Source organism: Solanum stenotomum, chromosome 5 (assembly GCF_019186545.1).
Source record: "Solanum stenotomum isolate F172 chromosome 5, ASM1918654v1, whole genome shotgun sequence".
In the NCBI taxonomy this organism is placed as follows: domain Eukaryota; kingdom Viridiplantae; phylum Streptophyta; class Magnoliopsida; order Solanales; family Solanaceae; genus Solanum; species Solanum stenotomum.
This window is the reverse complement of record NC_064286.1, coordinates 49,551,077-49,566,834: the sequence shown is the minus strand read 5'-3', so window position 1 is coordinate 49,566,834 and position 15,758 is coordinate 49,551,077. Positions and strand designations below refer to the sequence as shown.

General features: G+C 34.0%; 4 protein-coding genes across 4 annotated transcripts; 1 reads left to right on the top strand and 3 right to left on the bottom strand.

Annotated features, from left to right (window-relative positions):
- Positions 1–1,123: 1,123 nt before the first annotated feature.
- On the bottom strand, positions 1,124–2,019 carry LOC125865764 (probable acetyltransferase NATA1-like). Its single transcript, XM_049546004.1, has one exon. It carries the CDS (start codon positions 1,928–1,930, stop codon positions 1,226–1,228), a length of 705 nt encoding a protein of 234 aa, XP_049401961.1. The 5' UTR covers positions 1,931–2,019; the 3' UTR covers positions 1,124–1,225.
- Positions 2,020–3,005: 986 nt separating this feature from the next.
- LOC125865098 (organelle RRM domain-containing protein 2, mitochondrial) lies at positions 3,006–5,848 on the top strand. Its single transcript, XM_049545266.1, has 3 exons — positions 3,006–3,207; positions 5,168–5,236; positions 5,343–5,848. The coding sequence occupies exons 1-3, from the start codon at positions 3,099–3,101 to the stop codon at positions 5,579–5,581; spliced, it is 417 nt and encodes a 138-aa protein (XP_049401223.1). The 5' UTR covers positions 3,006–3,098; the 3' UTR covers positions 5,582–5,848.
- Positions 5,849–6,107: 259 nt separating this feature from the next.
- Positions 6,108–9,372, bottom strand: LOC125866305 (uncharacterized). Its single transcript, XM_049546644.1, has 2 exons — positions 8,643–9,372; positions 6,108–6,496 (listed from the first exon to the last, which is right to left on the bottom strand). The coding sequence occupies exons 1-2, from the start codon at positions 9,290–9,292 to the stop codon at positions 6,490–6,492; spliced, it is 657 nt and encodes a 218-aa protein (XP_049402601.1). The 5' UTR covers positions 9,293–9,372; the 3' UTR covers positions 6,108–6,489.
- A 4,841-nt stretch (positions 9,373–14,213) lies between these two features.
- LOC125864107 (60S ribosomal protein L23a-like) lies at positions 14,214–15,524 on the bottom strand (the record flags this gene model as incomplete). Its single annotated transcript, XM_049544038.1, has 2 exons — positions 14,214–14,449; positions 15,175–15,524. Coding segments are annotated over 2 exons (435 nt in total), but the record flags the coding sequence as incomplete, so codon positions are not given.
- Between the last annotated feature and the right edge of the window lie 234 nt (positions 15,525–15,758).

The window sequence follows — 15,758 nt, the reverse complement described above, 5'->3', positions numbered from 1 at the left end:
GAATATATGTAGTGATTGGGTCAACAAAAGAGGAAGTAACAATTTGCTATTGATATTGTTGTAGCAATCCCTTTGTTCCATTTTGTGTGGCAAGGAGTCAAAATCCTAGTTTTCAATGTGAATTTAAACATAATTTTTTAAAGTTTTTGGAAATAATTGTTTGGCCAGTGCCACCCACTTGAAAATCAAGGTTTGCAAGAAGGGGCGGATCTAGGCTGTAGCGAGGTATTTCATATGAACCCCTTCGACAATTAATTGCATTGTATATTTAAGATATTTTAAAAATCTTCTAGGTTGACTCAGTGCTTGATTTGCCGTGCGCGGCGATGGGCTTTGAGTTCATTCAAGACTGATCCTCCCCGCCCACCATATTTATGCTTTCATCTGCCTTCATTATCATCACAAAAGCCAAATATATACTTGTCAAAGTCTAGCTTCTACAAACTTCCCAAATATATTCTTGTTATGCAACTATACCTAAAATAAGAAATTATATATCATGAAATTTGCTTGCTTACGTTTTCTTTAAGCAACCTAATAATATTGACACTAATGGTACATTAAAATATAGCTAGTGTTGTTCAAACATCTATTCAAAGTTCCTAAAACTCCTCGTAAGGCTTGTTAGAAAATTCATTGTTGGACTTGATTAATCACCCTTCGTTGTTCAAACTAAGTCGTTTCGTTTTACTGGTTGTTCCAACATCTTATAAGTTGAATTAATCAAATTCATTTTTTCTCTTAAGTATCCATTCACGTGAAACTCCTCAGCTTCAGTTTGAGTTGGGAGTAGGAGCTCCTACTTCGAAGTAAACCTATGGGTTGCTTTGAAGCTTAGCAGCTAAAACATATTTCCTGTTCAAAGTGGATACACAGAAATGAGACTTGTTACGATAACCATATATTTAGTGTAATCTCATTCGTGGGTTTGAGGAGGGGGCGTGTGTACACAATGATACTCATGGTACGGATGGAGAGGTTGTTTTCGATGGACCAGCGACTCAAGTAATGCATATATCAAAGGAAGAAACTACATGCTGGAAATAAACCTTCCTAATCAGATAGAAGTAAAACTATCATTCCAAACACAGAATCACAAGCTGAAACAAAAGATCAAATTGCAAAAACAAGTGAAATTCTTTATTTAATTCCTACTGATAACACTTACATCCACACACATAGCAGTGGAGTAGTATTGGGTGTAAAATTGAAGACAATTGCAAACTCAAATGTTGATATTTGCAAAGGCTTGAAGGGCATCACCAGTCAACCTACAAACCCTCCATTCCTGCATAATTTGAGCTCCCATTTCTTCATAAAACTTGATCGCATTCACATTCCAATCTAGAACCACCCATTCCACTCTTCCATACCCCATTTTCGCCGCCTGAGCAGCCACAGCTGACAACAACATCTTCCCAAAACCTTTCCTCCTATAACACTCTCTCACAAATATATCCTCGATGTAAAACCCAGGTTTCGCTAAGAAGGACGAATAATTAGGAAAAAACAACACAAACCCAGCAACCACAGCATCATTTCCACACGATCTGAACGTTTCCGCTTGCGGGTCGGTAATCGGGAGATCCAGATTTACCGTTTTATGAATGGGGCTGAAATTTGGGTAGTTTAGGTCGATTAGAGGGAAAGGGATTTGAGAAACTTCGAGAAGGAAAACGGTGAAGGAGGTGAACGGAGGTGGGGAGTTTTCAGGGAAGAGAGTGGAGGAAAGTGAAGATTCTGTGGCGGAGAAGAGATGGGTGAGTCGCTCAAACACGGCCATCTGGTGGATGAGTTTGTGGATATGAGGAACGTCGACGATGGTGGCAAGACGAATTCGGGAAAAGACATTGTAGCCAGTCGGAAGCAAGTCCTCAGAGATGACGGCGGGGGTAGGCGACGGCGGCGGTGGAGGTGCTGCGGCGGCCATTCTTTTCTCAGAGAAGCTGAAAGGAGAGGTGTCTTTGCTGAGCTTAACTTTAGGTGGAATGGGATTAGTGTTGTTGCTGTGGCATTGGACTGCTTTATAGAAGTGTACAAATTTTTTTATAGAGTATTTAATACTTATATAGTCATTTGGCGTGATAGATAAAGTATAATAATTTCGGATATAACACATGATTAATTTATTAAGTACTATCTTTGGCTATTTTTAGTTGTCATAGTTTTCTTTTTTAGAGTTAAACGATAAAAATTTTGATTAACATTTTACGATGTAGTTTTTATCATATTGATATGCGAAAAATTGGAATTTATAGTACTTTTCGTATAATTTTTGAATATCTAAATATTTTGTTTAAAATATCGAATTAATGTAAACTAATTTAACTTTAAAAATTAGTCAAATTGACTTTCGAACGCAACATGACAATCAAAAGTGGATAGAGGGAGTATGTATTTAGTTGTGAGTATTACATTGTTCTTGGATTATTTATTCCATCATTTATATCTTAGGAGTCGTTTGGTGTGAGAAGTATAAGGTATAGTAATCTTGAGATAAATTGTATAAGTATTTTATCCTATTATCCCACTATTTATATCATAGTGATGAAATAAATTATCTCATACTCATAATAGAAATAACTTATTTCAAAATAATTAATTGCAAAATAACTTATTCTCATTCAAATATTATTTCTCCAAATTATACACTTTCTTCAACTACATTATAATATTTATTTCTCAAAATTATACATTTTTTTTTATTTTTCACTTAGTGTGTGAAATTTACATTGAACTCTAACTAAATTTGAATTACGCACTATATGACTTATTCGGTGTGTGCTTACATAATTTTTTCACTCTTAATCTGAGATCTCTAATTAAGAGTGAAACAGATTCACTATTACACCACAACTCACGCTGGTCAAATTATACGCAGATTGGGAGGAGAGAGAACTCAGTTCCCGAAGCTTCTAGGCATAATTTAATTATTTATCATGGAGGGTCCTCTACTTTATCAAAACAACTAATTGACCCCCTAAGCTTTACAAATTCACCATTCATTTCTATCATCAATCATAAAACCCTAAACCCTTGCCCCAATAAAATCCCCAGAACTACAATCAGTTCACAACAATCGTTTCTTTATTGTTAAAATGGCATTATTTCGTCGCATTTTCAGTGGATCTTCAACGATTCTTCAATCACAGTTTTCTTCAATTCGTTTGAATTCAACACTCACAAGTCCGAAGCTTTTTGTCAGCGGTATGTGCATAAACACATCAAATCTTATGATTACCTTATAGTTTTACTTATGTTCATGGCTAAGATATTTCTGAGATTTAGTATAATTTGAAGTTTTAGTTATTTTTGTTCATTGGATTCAGGAAAGTACTGCTTTTGTGCTGATTTGGTTAATCTGTTTTCCTGATAGTTATTGAAGGATTGTTATGAATAATTTCTGTAATTTGCAGTTTTAAAAAATTATTTAGTGATATTGACACCATTAGAACTAAAAACCATTCAGTTCGTATGAAGATATATAAGGAGATAAAGGTTGAGTTTTTGTAATGTTGTATGGAGTTAGTTTTGATACATATAAACAAATTCTTTCGGTATCAGCTTGTGGTATTTTCTTTTGTATTTGTGGTCTTTCATCGAAAAGGAGTTGGATGCGTGGAAGCTGTGGTGATTACTAGTTTCTAGTTTTGTTGAAAGTTAGTGCAGTAAGTTATTAGTTCCGACTGGCTATGCTTTCAACTTTGATTTGTAAGAAAACTTGCCTGCTATGATTAACTGGCTTGGATAAATTATAAAGTGCAAGTGATATGAAAAAGATCTCAATTTCTTAGGTGATCTGCAAGCATGGCAGTATGCCGATTATCCATGTGTAATGCACTTGCAGTGTCTTCTGGACAAGGATTTTATTTCCATCTTCTACCTCTTCCTAGTTGACACTTTAAGTTATTGAGAGCGAGTATTAGTTTGATTGTAATCTTTTTTTGAATTTTTATGCCTGGAAATCACATACTGGGCTTTTTTCACATACATTTAGGATTTCATATGTAGATGCAGTATTTTTTGTTGGTTGATTCATCACTCTGTATATTTGAGCTAGTAAGATCGGGGGAGATTTAATACTCTTTTGTAACGTGGTCAAAAGTTAAGGAAATGAAAGTTGGAAGGTTATGCATTTTATTTGAATTAAATTACTTGAAAGCGTAATGTGACATGACCTCGGGGATTTGTTGGGTCAACACGTAATGTAAGTTAGGCGCACATCATGGGTTTGAATCTTGTTACAGTCAAAATCATGGGTGGGTCAGGTGCACAACATTTGTTCAAATCCTGCTATGTATAAAAAGTTGGGATTTAAGCAGAGACGTGTGGTGGGGTGGGCCCATTATCAATTGAGTTTTGAACTGTGTGTCACTTACCTTGGAGATTTCTTGGTTGTTAGGGAAAAAGGAAGTAACTTGGCGTGATATATTTGATTTAGGACCATAGTTCTAGACCACCCAAGTATTTATGAAAAGATGTTAGTTTTTTAGTAATTCATGTGCTTGGACTGTTTTTCTAAATTCTAAGAGGACATACATAAAACAACATGCCCAGTTTGATCTCACAAGTGGGGTCTGAGAAGGGTAGAGAGGTTATTTCCGATAGACCCTCGGCTCAAAAGAAGTGTAAATATACTGTACCGCACATGTAGAAGTACAATTTTTTTTAGGCAAGCTTTGGTAATTTAAAAAGTTCATCTGAGAAATTAGTGGAGGCTCAGTTTCGTAAGTACATCTTGTTTAGGAGAACATAAGCCTCAATATTCGCTTAGAAGTAGTCATGGTCTTGAGTTATCTTACAGGTGTTAGGTGCTGCTATTGTTGTCCTCATACTACTAGAGTTGCACTTCTCTACATGGTTAACTTGTATCTATGTATAGGTTGTGCTAGTTGAGACCCAGAAGTTATTTTTACCTATAATTAAATATGTTTTCCCTTGCAACCCTTCTATGTTGAACAATTTGAAAGCAAGAAAAAGAAAAGTCGAGGATCACATATTAAGAAGCAGAATTGGGAAATCTTTGTGACGAAGTAATAATTGATGTTAGTGAAACTTGCTGTATGCAAGTGTTAAAAGTAAGTGAAAATAAATGGTCCATTTTAGGTCTCAGCTCTTTTTTCATGGTTCTTTCCCTTTGATGCGACACTATGCGACATTGGTGCAGGGCTTTCAAGATACACTAGTGATGAAAACCTTAAAAAGGCATTTGAAGAATTTGGATGTCTTACTGAAGGTAACTAATAAGAAATTTCCTTCTCATATTCCTCTTTTATTTTGCTAGATTCCGATTCATCTGTGATTAACAGTCACCAATCTTTTTGCTATGTGTTGATGTACAGCGAAAGTAATTACTGATAGAGCAACTGGGAGATCAAAGGGGTTCGGATTTGTTTCTTATGAAACAATAGAAGAAGCAGAAAAGGCTCGCGAAGGAATGAATGCCAAGTTCTTGGATGGCTGGGTAATTTTCGTTGACCCTGCAAAGCCAAGTATGCCTAGAGCTCCACCGCCACCTCCACAAGATCCACTGAATTTTGGGATAACAACAAATAAGACCGTTGGTTGGACTGGTCGATGATGATCAGAGACTGTCGTGCATCTTAATGAAATATTCAATTGCAAATTGCAATATCACATATACTAAATATTTGATCGCAATATAGCATTTTGTTGAACGACATTGTATTGTACTTGAATATAGTTGTTCACTTCTAAGAATATGTTTGAGGTGGAACTCTTTCTCTGCCAAGTGTTAAAGGATTCTGGATCCTCTTAACTTAACTCTTTTCCCCAATAATTATGTTGTCATATAGGGCCATACTTTTCAAGGGTCCATTGGAGCCAACTTCTCTACCTACACCTCAGTCCCCTCCCCACTCTCCTGACCTTATTTGTGGGACTATGAGTCAATTTTTTTCGATCGTCCGAACATTTTGGTCTGAACTAGAGTCTGAGTTTTTGTATATTGGTTATTTTTCGACCAAGTAACTGGTAGTAAACACTCTATCCCCTAAAGCAGCAGAGCATGAGATTGCACAAATCAGCTAAACTTTCCACAAAAGAACCACAGAAAATGGCATAGTAAAAAGTATTATCAATAGATAAAACATACTCAAACTAGTTCAGAGACAAGTCGTTAAAAAACATGTTACTCAACACACCCAAAAAAGATGTTCAGTGACGATCAACATTCAGAAATCGAATATCTTATAATCTGTGATCAACCCAATATACACGGGCAACCGCTTTGAGAATTTAACAGAAGAGTCTTATCACAGAAAAGTAGTCTCAACTCCACGCTGCTCAGCACGGAGCTCCTAAACTTTCAATTGAAGCCTGTGTTCTCCTAACTTTCCAAGCTGCTTGGTATGCCATTCAAATACCAAATAGATTAGAGATGGGAAGATGAAAAAACCTCCATCCAGCCAAGGGGAAATGTGCAGAGCACCTCTTTGTTGCAAAAGAGCAAATTCACCAGCCTGTAAGCTAGACCCTGTCAATGAAGGTATGGAAATTAAATCAAAATGAATAGAATAAAGATGAGCAAAGAGTCATATTCAAAACACCTTTATGTCGCAGCAAAACTGTTAATAAATTAAATACTTCCAAAGAATAACAAAGCAGAAATCAACTTCAAGCAACAAGATACAATCACTTTGGTCAAAGAAAAACAGCATAGCATACGAAAGAATACTGCACTGAGCACCGAAAGACAGGAAGCAAGTTACAGAGGTATCCAAAATGCTTGATAAGGCTGTTACAGAGATATAGATGCCATAGAATGTGGGAAGGATGAAACCAGATTAATAAACCCATACAAGAAAATCTCTAGCAATGACAAATATTACTAGGATAGTTTGCTGATTTCAGTTAAGGATGCGGGAGGCTCTGAAGCTATCTTATTCATAAAGTTCCAACATTTTGACTCTTTCCTATGAATGAATCAGCTGTAATACTTTAGCATGATGAGAAGTAGAAGCAATACTGATTGAACTAGCCCGCAACAAAAGCTAGACATATCACTTACTAAAAAAAACTACTGGTCTTAGTTTTACATTTCAAGGATCAAAATATCAGATGAAACTGAAAATACTAAAATGTACACCACTATTACGATCTTAGAGATGGCATAAAAACAGAAATGGCATTAGAACATTTTACCGCTATGAATTGCAGTCTAAGGTATCACCTCAATATCACGGTCTTCTAAAAGTCATGGTAGAAAGAGATGTGCTGCTCTATAGGTATACTTTTTGGTAATGGTACTGTGTTTCTTGTACCATCCTTAACTCGGCCATAAAAACTTTTGCTGTCTCAATAGTCCCATTTTGTATTAAGAATATTGAACATCCTAAACATCCTAAAATTGAAAGATGTTTTGATTGAGGGTACGGAGAAGAAAAATAAAACAGTTCCTCTAAGTGCACGCTGTTGATCAGAAGCCTATTAATAATTTCTAAGAGAACCAATGTTATATACTCCATTGACATGGATCAGGAAGAGTTCAAAGTTTGGTTTCTGGCAGTATCACTCCATATTATTATTGTAAATTTTAGGAGTTCAAGACACAGTTTATTGCATCACTTGAAAGGTAGCTGAGCATGTTAATATAACATAGTACTGCATAGAAAGTTTACCTGGAGAATCCCAGCCTATTCCTGATAATTTAACAACCATATTACGGGACCATAAAAGTACCAAGAGTTGGAAGTTGCCTGCGCAATATGCTATTCATCCTATTTCAGCCTCTTGGAAAACTAGGCATAAAATAAAAGTTTTTCCTTCTTTATAGGGCAGCAATACCATAGTGGTCAACCGACGCTTTGAATTTAGAGCTTTTTTCAGGAAACTAGTTTATTTTCATACATATGAGTAAATCAACTGGCATCCAAGGGAAAAAATACAAGACCGTGCAGTGAGTTTCGCGCTAAACCTTTGGCATCCAATTGTATAAACATGCAGGTCTCAAAAATGCAGTTTTTTGCAAACTGGTAGTCAGTATCGTTAAGAACTCCAAAATCACAGCTAAATGCGTAGGCAACAGTGAAATTCATACTAAAAGGTTTAGAAGCTGGCATATTTTTTGATTTGTTAGAAAAACAAACTGAAAAGGCAAAGATTTATGATTTAGAGGCTGACATTGGAATTAATGAATCAAATCTCATTTAGGTATAAAAGAAACATAACAATGCTCAAGTATATCTAAACAGCAACCATATTCTTTAGACCGTATCTATTAAACCTGCTAAAGTGCATATCTTTGGTAAATTTTCAACCTTCAGAGAAGAACTAATTCAAAGGCAGCTTAAATTCATTACTCCATAACCGAAAAATATATCAATAACAACAACAAAATCTTCTCAATCCCAAACTATTTGAGTCACCTATACAAATTCTCTAAATCAATTCAGCACTAATTAGATTAACTTAATCCCAATACTCTTAAAAGAAGAGGAAAATCATTCAAATGCCCAAAAAAAGCATTCGTTGCGCTATCATTTCTATGCTAAAAGTACTTTAAAAGATCCAAACTTCTGGAAATAAACACCTTAAAGAATGTAAATTAAACCCCCCGTATAAAAACTGAGCAGCAGATTATATAACAAATTGAGAAGACTGAAAAGTATTATTCTACCAACCTTGGAGTGCCAGCGTTCATATTCCGACGAAGTATCCTCCCCTCACTATTTGATTCACCTGATTCAATCAACTCCTTCAACCCCAAATTCCCCAACTTCTCTTCTTTCTCAACTTCCTCTAGCTCCTCCTCCTCTTCTTCTTCTTCTGTTTTCTTCTTCTTCGTCAACTTCACACTAACTCTTTCAAAATAATTCCCATAAATATACTCCGGTGTATAGCCATTTTCCTCATCAAATAACATAATATGTCCATGCCATTCCCAAACCCGATAATCCGTACCTGGGTCTTCATGAAACCCGACACATATATGATGTTCACCAATCGTAACAGCCTGACCCGAATTGGGTTTCAATGAATCAATCTTTCCAGTAAGTATTATTCTGATTATCTGTTTTTCAAGCCGGGATTCTTCTCTGGAGAGCTGGGACTTCGAGGAGGATCCATTAAGGTTATAGTCTTGATCTTCTTCTTCATCATCGTCTTCATCGGAAGGGAGGTTGTTGAAGAGAAGGTCTTCGAGTGATTGTGGAGAAAGAAATGGCGGGTTTGATGAAGGAAGAGAAGAAGGAGGAGGACGGATTTGGAGTCTACCCATTAACGATTGGAGAAGAAGATTATCGAAATTTGGAGTTGTGGAGTTGGAATTCATGGCGGAAATTGGATTGAAATTGAAGGGTTTTAGGAGGTTTTTGAGGGTGTTTGAGGTTTTTGTATGATATAATAAAGTGGACCAGAGAATAGGCTGAAAAGAATATCTTTTGGGGGTTTAAAATATAATTTGTGTTGTTTAATTTAGACTCATTTCACATTTATGTGCTTCAATTTTAAACGTGTATATATAAGCACATAAATAGACATATAAGACTTATGTGTCGTAATACATGTAGGACACTATGTGGGACACAAATTGCTAGGTAGGATTCCACGTAGGACATATTTATTTATTTATTTATTTAATTTTATACAAATTTAAGTATTTATTTATACACATCCAAAATTGAAGGACATAAAATTCAAGTTTTAAAAGATTTTGGCAAAAGGGTCTGGTGGACCCTGTACTTGTTTGTGTTTGTATTGTGAATTCTTCTACTTAATCCTTTACCAACTAAATTCTTAAATTCAATTAAATTTTTTTTTTTAAACCCATCTTACCATGTGTGCAGCTCACTCTCATTTGAATAGATGACATATCAAATTTATGTCATTAAAATTAATAATAATCATCATTTTCTTCACTAATTGTTATTTTAAAAAAATATTAACTAAATTTATTAAATAAAAGATAAAATAATAAGAATTTAATTTATTTCTTAAAGTAAAATCGAGCTCCTCTGCCGCCATACCGTTTTCCTTTCCTCTTCTCCAACCTTCACAAAACCAGCAATCGTAAGCGGCCACTCTACCAGTTCTGTCCGACAAACCTTTTCGCCGCCTGACCAGTTCCTCGTGTCATCTCCCGCCTCGTTCTCCCTTTCACTATTTTCATTTCTCAACACCACTGACAACCCCATGCGAACCACCATAAATGACGTCTCCTTTCCATCCTCTTGGCGTACCAGCAAACTCTCTCACCGCCTCTTATTCTGGTGGAAAAGGGACCAGTATCGCCTCCCATTCCAGCGAAAAGGGACTAACGCCGCCTCTCTCCCTCTCACACCACTGCGAACCGGCGAGCACCACCATGAAACCAACGCCGCTCTCTCCCTTCACTGATAATCGTCATGAAACTTGACGTCACGAAAGTGTCAATGCCAAGATCGGTTAAGAAGATAACGATAGGGTGTGGAGAAAAAAGAAAAATGGGATTGGGGCAGCGATAGGGTGGGGGTGGCTGAAAAAGAAGGTGTGGGGAACAAGTTGGATTTTTATTTATTTTTATATAATTTTAATAATTTAAAATTTAAATATCATGTTCACTTGCCTTAGCACGCGTGTAGTCACACTCTCTTGCCAACTCATTTATATTAGTGTCACATAAGTATGGTCAATGGTCAGAAGGGTTTAATATGTTGTGTTTTATTGAGTTTAAAGATTCAACTGACAAAATATTAAGTAGAAGAGTTCACAATACAAACTCATACAAGTATAAGGGTCCACTAAACCCTTTTGCCAAAGATTTTTGCCTTTCATTTCATTTGTTTATAAGATGATTTAAGTTACTAACACAAGATATGACTCTCTTTTCTTATATACATGCGCTAGAAAGTGATTTGATTTTTAATACTTGCCAATCATATCATATCATATTATATCAAAAGTGAAAAACTCTTAATCTTAAAGTTGAATTACGAAAATAATCTTCACTATCTTTTTAATTAAATAATTAAATAAATAATAAAAAGTTAATTAGACCAAATATATGGTTAGGTGTTAGAGCTTATCATTTCTTAATGAAAATTTAATTGTTATCCTTTGAGCTTCTTCCGTTTACGCTCATTCCAACAGTAGTTTAATGCTTCACACTTAAGTTATGATTAAGTCAGAACATGGCCATTCATGATTTGTTTAGTTATTAAGATTGATTCTACCTTTCATCTTCCACATTATTAATTTTCTCTTAAAATTATTTCTTATTTTTTACATTGCAACACTCTATAAAAGCTTACAAGAAGTGGTCTTTGCTCTATTATTCTATTTGTGTTCTATCGGTCAGAAATTCTCCTTTTTAAGGTATATCTATGATTTATATGTATCTATGTGGTTTAAATCTCATTCTTGGTATGTTTGAGATTGTATGTTATTTAATATTAAAAAATAATTATATTTTAAATCAGAACTATTTATCCCAATGAAAGCTTTAGTAATGTACAATACACTTTTCACTAATGTTATACACAAAGATTAATTATTTTAAATGTATATACTTTTATTCATATTGTCATAGAGTAATTCCTTTAATACTTTGTTAATTTATTCTGTTAGAAATTTATTTTATTTTATTTTCTACTTGCATATTGCAATTTGGTGTAGAAGTTTTTAGATTAAATGACTTTTTAATCGTCTTTAAACTGAAAGAGTACATCATATTTGCTTAAGAAAAAGTTCAAATGAAATTCAAATAAAAATATTAACTTATCAATTATTTGTTCTCCATATATAGCTTTTATTGATGGGATGCTAGGTATCCGAGCAACCTCTCTTTGTAAAGAAAGAAATCTTCTCTATTTTTGTTATGACAAATGTTATAGGCTTAAACTTTGATCTTCATCTTTAATTATTATTACATACAATTTATAATTAACTTGGTATAATGGACATACCACTTCCGTTATTATATATTAATAACTTAGCGATAAATTCTTCTTTCTTTAGGTCATTTTTAAAAATGCTTAAAGTAAAAAATGATATTAATGTAAAAAATCGTGTCGCAAATGAATAACATAATAAGTTGATACAAAAAAATACCAAGAACTAGAGAGATATCAATATCTACAATAAAAGTTTTGATCATGATAAAGAAATTGAAACATCGAAGTAGAACATATACAATTAAAAATAACATCTATAAGAAAGTATTAGGTACAATATAATTATATCACGTATTTACACCTAATAATATTACAAATGAACTCATTTTATATCGTGCATATCTAACTAAATTATGAGTACACTTCACAAGTTTAGATGACATTGAATAATCAACTCAATTTTTTTTACTATTCTTTAAATTGAGCACGTAAGTCTTTAACATTAAATTTTCTATTTATCATTATACACATAATTTAATATTATATTTATCTATATATACTAATTTACAACGGACGTAACACTTATTAGAGACATATTTTGAGAGTCCGGAGCCAAAAGGGCAAAAAAAATTACCAAAAATTCCAAAAGGGCACATCATATTTTTTTAAAACCAAAACGGCAAAATCGCTCCTGCTGCAGCGATTTTTGTCTAATTTCTTTTTTCTTTTTTTCACTAAAATCGTTGGCACAACAGCGATTTTTTAACTCTAATTTTTTTCCTCCACCTAATATCGCTGCTATGGCAGCGTTTTCATAGAAAAAAAAAATTGGCAGCTTTTTGTAAAAACTTTTTTTTGGAAAATTGCTGCGTTTTCCTTAAATTTTTTTTTCGAAAATCTTTTCTTAATTAGACTGCCTTTTTAGCGATTTTTGTTAAAAAAATTATTTTTTTTAAAAAACACTGCCTTGTTTTCAAAACGAAAAATAATTTAAAAAAATAAAAATTGAAGAGAAACGAATTTTTAAAAAAAAGAAAAAAATTTAATTAAAAAGCTGTCAAGGTAGCAATTTTCAGCCTTTTGACAGCTTTTTTACAAAAAAATATGTATATATATATCTTGAAATCACTGCCTTGGCAGCGATTTTGGTGGAACTAGTTTTTTTTCAAAAAAATCGCTGCCTTGGCAGCGATTTTTTGTAGAAATATTCTTTTATTTTATTTTATTTTTTGAAATTTCTGTCAACTAGTCAACATCTGATGGTAAATTTCTTTTCTTTTTTTTTTAAATCGCTGCCCGTGCAACGTTTTTGCTATTTAAAAAAATTAAAATTAAAATCACTGCTATTACAATCGCAAAAACGCTGCACGGACAGCGATTTTAAAAAAAAATAAAAGAAATTTACCATCAGATGTTGACTAGTTGACAGAAATTTCAAAAAATAAAATAAAATAAAAGAATATTTCTACAAAAATCGCTGCCGAGGCAGCGATTTTTTTTTTTAAAAAAACTAGTTCCACCAAAATCGCTGCCAAGGCAGCGATTTCAAGATATATATATATATATTTTTGTAAAAAAGCTGTCAAAAGGCTGAAAATTGCTGCCTTGACAGTTTTTTAGTTAATTTTTTTTCTTTTTTTTTTAAATTCGTTTCTCTTCAATTTTTATTTTTTTAAATTGTTTTTCGTTTTGAAAACAAGGCAGTGATTTTATTAAAAAATAATTTTTTTAACAAAAATCGCTGAAAAGGCAGTCTAATTAAGAAAAGATTTTCGAAAAAAAAATTAAGGAAAACGCTGCCAGGGCAGCGATTTTCCAAAAAAAAAGTTTTTACAAAAAGCTGCCAAATTTTTTTTTCTATGAAAACGCTGCCATAGCAGCGATATTAGGTGGAGGAAAAAAATTAAAGTTAAAAAATCGTTGTTGTGCCAGCGATTTTAGTGAAAAAAAAAGAAAAAAAAATTAGACAAAAATCGCTGCCCTGGCAGCGATTTTATTTTAACGGAGTACACGACGTTAATATGTGTCAGAGAAAAATCGCTCCGGCAGGAGCGATTTTGCCGTTTTGGTTTTAAAAAAATATGATGTACCCTTTCGGAATTTTTGGCAATTTTTTTTATCCTTTTGACTCCGTACTCCATATTTTGATTATCTAGATTGTAATAAAATAAAATTATCAATTAAACTAGGGTACACGTGCATGGCACATAGCCAGAAACTAGTATGTATATAATTCAAAGCAATAAAATACTTTATATAATTAATGATAATACACACAAAAGAAAATCAAGATTTAAATTGAAAGTGTCTAGTTGAGATGTTTAATTAAATTGAGTTTAGCTAGAGTATTTAAATGAAATATCCTAACAAACTTTGAAGCACTAATCATGTATCAGTCTTGTTTAGTTTTAAAATATTTTCTAGACACAGTACATTTTGTAACTCAACTGTCAAAATTGAATAATATTTGGGTACCTTCAATTCAAAAGTTGTAAAACTCTCATACTCAGAAAATACAAACTATTTAACGCGTTTAGATAATTCCAATTTTATTTGCCACATCTAAAGCATCATAGTCGGGCGTCAACCTCACGTAGGCCTTCTTCGTTCCATCAGGCCTGAACCAGGATAACAAACACATTGAGCTTAGATATGATTGAACAATTCGAAACAGCATAATACTGGGAAATTTAAAGCATTGCTGAGATATGAAAGTGTTAATGCAAACTAGGAGATGCAGAATAATGAGACAAATTGCTTAATGCACAAATTACCACAAAACTAAGCTTAAAAGTTGAGGCTTTTGAGATTATTGGACACATGCATCTACAACCTTATCGGGAGAATGGTGAACGAAATAGAGATATGGAGCTACCTTTCTCTATTAAAGAACTCAAGGCTAAGAGAAGTAGAGAACTGTTAAAGAATGACAAAAAGTCTCTCATCGGTGGTTAATGAGATGAGTGGACTCCTTATAAGGTTTGGGCAATCCTCCTTCCTTTGAGCTAACTTTTGGGGTGTGAGTTAGGCCTAAGACCTAATTTAACATGGTATAAGAGCAGGGCCCGTCTCACCCGATGTTGGGGCCCCCAAAATCAAAATTGCCCACGCACCAGATGCTAAGCACTGGACGTGAGATGAGGTGTTAAAGAATGACAAAAAGTCCCACATCGATGGTTAATGAGATGGGTGGACTCCTTATAAAGCTTGGGCAATCCTCCTCCCTTTGAGCTAACTTTTGGGGTGTGAGTTAGGCCTAAGACCTAATTTAACAAGAACAACTAATGTGCCTATTAACCAAACAAAAAGGCAAAAGACATAGAGCAAGAAGAAAGTAGTTTACCTGATCAACGTATTGACTTTCTTTGCCTGGATGTCATACATTTTCTTCACCGCATCCTTAATCTTCTTTTTGTCAGCATGAACGTCAACAATAAATACAAGTGTATTATTATCCTCAATTTTCTTCATTGCAGACTCGGTGGTAAGAGGACATTGAAGAATTTGGTACTGATCAAGTCTGTTCCTTCCAGGTGCACTAATCCTGGGATACTTGGGATTTCTGTCCTTCTTCAATGTCTTAGGCCGATGAAATGTAACTTTTGTTCGTATCTTTTTTGATGTCTTCTTAAAGGTTGATCCCAACTTCACAGCCTTGGCTGCCTTGACAGCTTGAGCTTTGGGGTCACCTTTTTTTTACCACATCTGCTGCATTGGCAATTCCAAGTCCAGACTAAGTAAAACAGATCAGGTATCTTTACTAGTAGGAATATATGCAACAGAAATTCATTGATCAAATTTTCTCATGCAAATCAGTTTTGATACTTCAACTCGCATCACTTCGGTTTCTGTTGCATCACAAGATTCCAGGTAGATAAACAGTACTAGTAAACGATATAAATCTAACACCTGAATTTACAGTCAAAC